The following is an 8506-nucleotide window of genomic DNA, read 5'->3' on the forward strand; positions in this document are numbered from 1 at the left end:
TAGACCAGGCTGGTCTCAAACTCACAGAGATCCACCTGCCTCTGCCTCCCGAGTGCTGGGATTAAAGGCGTGCGCCACCAACGCCCGGCCAGCCTATGCTCTTATCCTTTGAGCCATCTCTCCAGCCCAATCTGGCCCTTTCTAAAGAACAAAAATTTGTAAATCTCACTCAGATTAGAGTTATGTGAAGTCCTCTTGACAGTGAAATACTTGCTAATTTTTTTGTACCTCACCCTCACCCTGTAGAACAGACTGGCCAGACTTGGAGATCTGCCTGTCTCTACTTCCTGAATACTGGGAATAAAGGTGTGTGCCATTATTATCTGGCCCACCTTCATTATCTAATGAATATTTGGCAAAGATTTATTTTCTTCTCTTTGTTTTTTAATTATGTGAGTACTCTTATCTGTATTTCCAACATTATGTCAAAAGAGGGCATCAGACCCCACTGTAGATGGCTGTGGGCCACCATGTAATCACATGAGAATAGAACTCAGGATCTTTGAAGAGCCTCCAGTGCTCCTAACTGATGAATCATCTCTCCAGCCCCCAGTTTTTGTTTTTGTTTGTTGGTTGTTGTTTTGCTTTTTAAGATGGGTTCTGATAGGATCTCTGTGAGTTCGAGGCCAGCCTGGTCTAGAAGAGCTAGTTCCAGGACAGGAACCAAAAAGCTACAGAGAAACCCTGTCTCGAAAATTAAAAAAAAAAAAAAAAGATGGGTTCTGATGTAGGACTTTAGGCTGGTGTCATACTCGCAGTAATCCTAAGCAATTTTTCTTTCTCAGCTTCCTAAATTCTGGAATTACACTTAGGAGTCATTGTGCCCGACTTTTGCCATTTTATATGAACTCTTCAAAACTCTCTACTAGAGTTGAGATTTGGTTTTGACCATGTTTAAGTTCACTTTCACTCAGGTGTTTTTTGGCAGAAGGGTTTTGTTTTAGGTGATCTCACATAGACTAAATTGGCCTTGAACCCTTGGTCCTCCCTTCTGTCTCCATGTGCTGGGATTATAGTCTTGTACTACCACAGCTGGCTTCATTCAGGGTTCTCATGAAGTTTATATTTCTGTTTCCTGGTCTAGGTTAGTTTATGTTTGTGCCATATCCTGCTTTTTGTCAAAGATATTTTTATTTTTCCCCCTCTGAGATATTAACATGTTAGACATTAACCTGTGAAGTTGATTATGGGACCTGAAATGGTGAAATTCTTGGGCATTGGCTATTATTACAAGGGAGATGTGAGACAGGTGCTAGTAATGTAGCTCAGTTGGTAGATCCCCAGCCCTGCATAAACTGGGTGTGATTGCAGTACTCAGTGGAGGCAGTGGGGCCTAAAGTTCAAGTTCATCCTTGCCTACATAGCTAGTATAAGCTGCATGAAACTGTTTCAAAAGCAAAAAGAGGATGGGGGGTTTAACCCATCGTCTTCCTTTCGTAGGCACAGAGTTTGGGGGTGGATTATAGCACATAGACCTATTTTATTTTCCTTCCTCACAGTCAGGACAATTGAACGAGTACACAGAACGGAAGGAGATGTCAGCAGACGTGGTGTGCATGAGTCTTGCCAACGTGCCTCCAGGAGAACAACGATCTCGATTCCTGGCTGTGGGATTGGTGGACAACACTGTCAGAATCATATCCCTTGACCCATCAGTGAGTGGTCCCCTCAGTTTTGTGGGTGGAGCCTAAGTTTGGAACTATTTCTTCCCCTCCATCCTCTTAATTTCTCTGTTTGTGAAGGTCCAACAACAATCTGATCTCTCAGGCATACTTTGACAAGCTCTATAAACTGCTGCTGTTTTTGATTCTCAAAACACACCTCAGGAGCCTTAGTCTTGGTTGTAGTTTAAAGATACTGATTTGAGACTGACTGTTAAATCTTTTTTTTTTTTTTTTTTTTGAGACAGGGTTTCTCTGTGGTTTTGGAGCCTGTCCTGGAACTAGCTCTTGTAGACCAGGCTGGTCTCGAACTCACAGAGATCCACCTGCCTCTGTCTCTGCCTCCCGAGTGCTGGGATTAAAGGCGTGTGCCACCACCGCCTGGCTGTTAAATCTTTTTGACATAGGACTTGAATTACTTTTGCAGTGTATTCTCTATTTTATCTGTATTAAAGTGTTTTGCTTGCATGTCTGTATGTGCACCAGGTGTCCAATCACCTGAAATGGATAATTTTGAGCCACCATGTGGATCCTAGGAGCTTGGGTCTTCTGGAAGAGCAACAAGTTCTTTTAACTACTGGAGCCATCTCTCCAGCCTTGCCCTTTGTAGTTTAAACCCCCAAAACTGTTTGTTAAAAGATTTACTTGTTCTATAGCTTTACATTATTTTCAGGGAGATAGTCTTTGTTTACTTTGACTGTTGCACACTTTGACAAAAATAAATAGTTCCCAAAGCTTATTTTGAGGTTTAGATTTAATGACTCTACTGCCTCAGCTTATTTTAGGGGTTTTCTTTGCCCTCGAGAAAGATCCTACTTCAATTCTAATAATCTGTGGGTATGTTCTTTTCCAAAATTGATTATTTCTTAATGGCTTGTTTGTTTGATTGATTGATTTTTTTTTTTCCTTCCCCTTCCACAGGACTGTTTACAACCTCTGAGTATGCAGGCTCTCCCAGCCCAGCCTGAGTCTCTGTGTATTGTGGAAATGGGTGGGACCGAGAAACAAGATGAGCTGGGTGAGAGGGGCTCTATTGGCTTCCTATACCTGAACATTGGATTGCAGGTAAGAGGTCTGGGGGTTCATACTGATGCCAGGCCTTCTGTAGCTACCACTTACATTTTTATCCAGTACAGGCTTGCTTTTTTTTTTTTTTTTGCTGCTTATGGTTCCAGCCACTTTATGAAGGTCATTTTATAGTGCTGTCATAGATTCATTTTTCTTAGTTATTTAGAGCATACAGGTGGGTACTGGAGAAGTGGCTCAGATTAAGAACACTGGCTGCTCTTCCAGAGGTTCTGAGTTCAGTTCCCAGCAACCACATGGTAGCTCACAACCATCTGTAATGAGATCTAGTGCCCTCTTCTGGCATTCAGTACCTCTTTTTTTTTTTTTCTTTTTTTTTTTTTTAATTTAAGAAAAGGCATATTAGGCAGCCCTGGAAATAGTATGCACAAAGAGTCTTTATATCTGGTAAAAATACTTTGTGGTCGATGCCTTGGAGAGTCCTTAGTAGTCATAATGTAGTTTCCACAGTACTCCAGCCTTTTGAAATGCCTCACAGCTCATAATTGACCACATTCGCTCTAGTGAAGCCCTGGGTGTCCCAGTAGTCAAGGCAACTGAGCTTGTCATTGTGCTTTGGAAAGCAGAAGCCTAGCATAAGATAGTAGCAGTGCTCTCACTATGTACTTTTTATTTCCTTAATCAGTATTTACATAGAGACATCACTTAGATGAGGTTTTCTGCTTTTTAAATTTTACTTTCTCATTTAGAAATGCTTCAGCATGAGACACAAACTAATATAATGAGCTTTCATCTCCCCCTTTTCTTAGAGTATTTTAAAGTAAATCCAGGGCAATAAGTCATTCCACCTATATCTAGTAATGTTACCACTAAAGTTAAAATAACTAAAGTTATTTTGCTTTAAGTAAATAGTAATGTCATACCCACCAAAATTTGTAACAGTTTCTGAATATCTGAAACTTTGCATGTTATAATTTCCTCCTGAAAATTTATGGTTAGTGCAGACCATAAATGTTGGCAGATGATGGAGCATGAGTTTGATCCCAGCAGGGGGGCAGGCCAGAGGCAGCGTAGATCTGAGTTCCAGGACGAGCCAGGGCTGTTGCATAGAGACAGTTGCACCCTGTTTTCAAAAAACAAACAAAAGTTGATGACATTTATTCCTAACTATTTTGGGTAAGGGAAATAGTAGTTAAAGTACTGCTGTTCGCTCAGTGTTGCTTCCCATTACGGAGTATACAATGTCTGGAAATGTTTGTAATCAAGTTTCTGTAAGACAAAATGAGGTCTATTCCTTTGCCCAAAACATAGTTTATACAGGAGAGGGATAAAGGCTCTCTCCCACCACCACCCCTTCTTCAGTCACTAATTTTACAGATAAGGAGTTAGGGTCAACAATCACCCTAGTTGAGTCTGATGAAGTAGGGATTTTGTTGGTTCTGTTTGCATTATAAACATTCTTACTTCAGCCTTGAATCAGTCATCTCTAAGAACCTTCTTCCTTTTTGAGGAAACGATACTTAAAGATAGTCAGTAAATCTCATTTTTTTTGCTATGGATCTGTTTTTAAATTATAAAAAATAAAAAAAATAATTTTCTATGTGTAGTATGCATATATATATAATAAGAATTTGTATTTAGATGCTTAGTAACTAGGAGAGAATGAATGAATTGCTGATTGTTGGGGTGTTGTGATTTGTTTTCTGTTTCACCAACAAGTCATAATCCTTCTGTTGTTTTATGTTAAAGTAGCCAAGAGGAAATTTCATAGTTAAAAGTTTCCATCGCGAGAAGGCTTTACCTGTTCATATCTTTTTTATTAGAATGGTGTGCTGCTGAGAACTGTCCTAGACCCAGTCACTGGGGACTTGTCTGACACTCGAACTAGGTACCTGGGGTCCCGTCCTGTGAAACTCTTCCGAGTCCGAATGCAAGGACAGGAGGCTGTAAGTAATAAAAAGACATTTGGATATTGGTGCCACTGTGAACTTTTTGACTAATTCACTTTGTACATTGTTTTCCTGTATGTAAGGAATTATGGGTTCTTTTGAGAGGGGTTGTGGGAACAGGGTTTCTCTGTGTATGCCTGGCTGTACCGGAACTAGCTCTGTAGATCAAACTGTACTAGAACTCAGAGGTCCATCTGCCTCTGCCTCCTGAATGCTTAGATTAAAGGCATGCGCCACCACTACCTAGCTGTTCTGGGTTCTCTAACCTAGAGTTTTCTGAGAATTACTTCATGGCGTAGCACTGTGACATTGTGAGGTTATAGAAAATTTCAGTATTGATCCGTTGAATCTTTTCTTTAGGCTGGGCTACCAAGAATGGGAAAAGCTGGAAACCTTGCATTTATGGCAGGATTGTAGTGTTATTTATTGTGACTCTCTACCTAATAGAAAAGAGAGCCTAGGCTTTGTGCTAGTTCTCAAAGATACCTTATTTAATTCTACAGCTGTCCAGCCTTGTAATAGACTCTCATTTATGTTTCTGAGAATTGTGATTATTGTAGCTTGATGTTCTTATTTTTCTATACAACAAGCCTTATGATGTCTCTTCTTTGGGCTCCCTTTGCTTAAAAGTGCCTTTGTGGGTTTCTAAAATTGGAGACCAAAGTTGTTATGTGTTTGATCAATCTACTGTGTTTGTGCTTTTCCCAGTATGATTAGGCTCTTTCTTCTCCAGGTTTTGGCCATGTCTAGTCGCTCATGGTTGAGCTACTCTTACCAGTCCCGTTTCCATCTTACCCCTCTATCTTATGAGACTCTGGAGTTTGCATCCGGCTTCGCCTCTGAACAGTGTCCTGAAGGCATTGTTGCCATTTCCACCAACACCTTGAGGTGAGAAAAACCTTATTTTGGAGCAATGCGAAGGCCTCAGGCTGTGGTTCTGCCGGAGTTGGAGTTTGTACAGCAATGGCTAAGAGCCACCTCTTTACTGGGAGAAGGTGTTGCAGTTGAAATTTAGTTTGGCTCAGGATTTCAGACCTATGAGCCAAGTTTCAGTGCTTGGCATTTAGCTTCTGTTTAGACTTTTTTGGAGCCAAGTTTTAAAACTTATTACACTGTAGTCTTATACTTTAAGATTCATGTTTCCTGATGAAATGGTCGTGTCACTGGATTAAGTTTTAGAGCAAGTGTTGAATCCCTTTTAACTCTTACTGTGCTTTCATCTACAGAATTATATCTTCATTTTAATTAATTTGCTGTGTAGCTCTGGCTGTCCTGGAACTAGCTCTGTAGAACAGACTGGTCTGGAATCTAGAGATCCACCTGCCTCTGCCTCCTGAGTGCTAGGATTGAAGGCGTGTACCACCACCGCACAACAGAAACACAATTTTGTTTTTTTGTTTTTTTTTTTTTCTTTTTTTGGTTTTTTGAGACAGGGTTTCTCTGTGGTTTTGGAGCCTGTCCTGGAACTAGCTCTTGTAGACCAGGCTGGTCTCGAACTCACAGAGATCCGCCTGCCTCTGCCTCCTGAGTGCTGGGATTAAAGGCGTGCGCCACCACCGCCCGGCCAGAAACACAATTTTGAAAGAGTGAAATTAAACTGTGTGTGGTAGTTCATGTTACCTCTAATCCCAGTTCTGTGAGGAGGATAAGAGGTCAAAAATTCAGGGTCATCCTCAGGCACATGAAGCTCAAGGCCAGCCAGATGTGGTGATGGATCAGAGAAAAAAGAACTGAGAGTGACAGGGTGACTCCTCAAAGTTCATGGTAGCCAGGAAGATAGACTTACTGTTTCACCCCGTTCTTGTAACTCTTGTTTTATGTCTTTAGTTCTAGTTGTCTTCATAGGTGTGCAGTGGTTTTAAAACACTGGTGTCTTCCTAATATCTAGCGATGTTTTGTTTTTTGTGTTTTTGTTTGGTTGGTGGGGTTTTTTGTTGTTTTTTTTGTTTTTTGAGATGGTGTTTCAGCCCTGTCTGTCCTGGAACTCTACTTTGTAGACCAGGCTGGCCTTGGCCTTGAACTCACAGAGATCCACCTACCTCTGCCTCCAAGTGCTGGGATTGAAAGCATATTCCACCACCACCTGGATCAATATTTTTAAGTGGTTTTTTTTATATTTATTTATTATGTATACAATATTCTGTCTGCATGTATGCCTGCAGGCCAGAAGAGGGCATCAGATCTCATTACAGATGGTTGTGGGAATTGAACTCAGGACCTTTGGAAGAGCAGGCAGTGCTCTTAACCACTGAGCCATTTCTCCAGCCCTATTTTTAAGTGTTTATTGACTATACTTCAGAGTGATGTCTGTTCAGATCTATTGCCCATTTTTTAAACTAGATAGTTGGGAATTTTTGTTTGTTTCCTCTCATTCGTGTGTGTGTGTGTGTGTGTGTGTGTGTTAAACCAAATTGTATATCAGTTGGTTTTCTATTACTTAACTGGGGCAAGTAACTTAGTAATGGTTTATCTGGGCTCATAATTTGGAGGTTCTTTTCCATGATTGTTTCATTGTTGTTACTACTTTGGACAGGTACTGAGCATATGATGGGACAAAACAACAATTTAGTGAACAAAGTCAGGAAACGAACCAGTGCATTTAGCAGACCCCTTTGAAGGCATACCCTCAAGACTTCTCACAGGCCCCACATCATAAAGGTTACCTTGCCTCCCACTATCATTGCTCGGGGCATCAAGCCTGTGGCACATGGACGTTTGGGAGACATTCAAGCAGCAAATTCTAAAGAGTTCTTTATATATTCCAAATTCAGGTTTTCTATCAGATAGTTTGAGTGTTTTCTCCTATTTTATGAGACTTTATTTTAGAGGATGTCTCACTATGTTGAGGCTTGGACCTTATTTGCCACCATGCCTGACCAAAGTATAATTTTAAGTAAATATATATGTATATATATATACATATATATATTTTTGGTATGAAGGTGTCAGATCCCCTGGAATTGGAGTTACAGACAGTTAATAACTGTGATGTGGGTGTTGGGAATTGAACTTGGGTCCTCTGGAAGAGCAGTTAGTGCTCTTAACCACTGAGCCATCTCTCCAGCCCATATCCTGGCTTTTTTATTTTTAAAATAAATGTCTTTTCTAAGCATGTAAGTACTCTCTAACTGGTCATTTATGTTAGTTTATATTTCTTAATATATTTGAGTCCATGTATAGGCTAATAGTTTGTGAATTTATTTCTCCTAGTCACATAATAAGCATACTGTATATATTGCTTTATACCATGCTTTTCTCATTTAATAATATATTTTAGTAATTACTCAATATTATGAAGTTCTGTTACATAGATGTAGCATAGTTCATTTATCTAGTATTTTCTTGAATGCTTTTGTTTTGTGATCGTTATGAGGGTGAGCAGTGAAATCAGCAAGAAGTTTTGTGAAGTCCTTTTTCTTCCACCCTTTACCTTTATTTGCTGAGCCATCTTACCAGCCTGATTTTCACTTTAACTGTATTTTTATTCATGATTATTTTTGTGGTATATAATTATATTTGTGGTGTGAGGAAGAGAATGATTGGAATATACTATACAGCACTCATGGAGGTCAGAGGGGAGCCCTTCGGAGTTGGAGTCCGTTTTCTCCCCTTCCTCTTTTCATGGTTTTTAGGGATTGAACTCAGGTTTGTCAAGCTTGTCCACCCAGAACCTTAGCCTAGGGGGCTGGAAAGATGGGTTCAGCAGTTAAGAGCACTGGCTGCTCTGCCAGAGGCACTGGGGTCAATTCCCAGCAAATGGCAGCTCACAACTATAATTCCAGTTCTGGGGGACCTGACACCCTCATAGAGACATATGTAGGCAAAACACCAATACTTATAAAATAAAAATAAATCTTTTTTTTTAATTTA

General features: G+C 40.2%; 1 protein-coding gene across 1 annotated transcript in view; it reads left to right on the top strand.

The window, feature by feature from the left end:
• Positions 1-8506, top strand: part of Sf3b3 (splicing factor 3b subunit 3) — a 41065-nt gene that overhangs the window by 23383 nt on the left and 9176 nt on the right. The window contains exons 14-17 of the mRNA XM_005345672.3: positions 1500-1655; positions 2583-2726; positions 4511-4633; positions 5370-5524. Of these exons, the coding sequence (XP_005345729.1) occupies positions 1500-1655; positions 2583-2726; positions 4511-4633; positions 5370-5524 (578 nt within the window). The remainder of the gene's footprint in view (positions 1-1499; positions 1656-2582; positions 2727-4510; positions 4634-5369; positions 5525-8506) is intronic.

The sequence above is a fragment of the Microtus ochrogaster genome, chromosome 4, assembly GCF_000317375.1.
Source record: "Microtus ochrogaster isolate Prairie Vole_2 chromosome 4, MicOch1.0, whole genome shotgun sequence".
NCBI lineage: Eukaryota > Metazoa > Chordata > Mammalia > Rodentia > Cricetidae > Microtus > Microtus ochrogaster.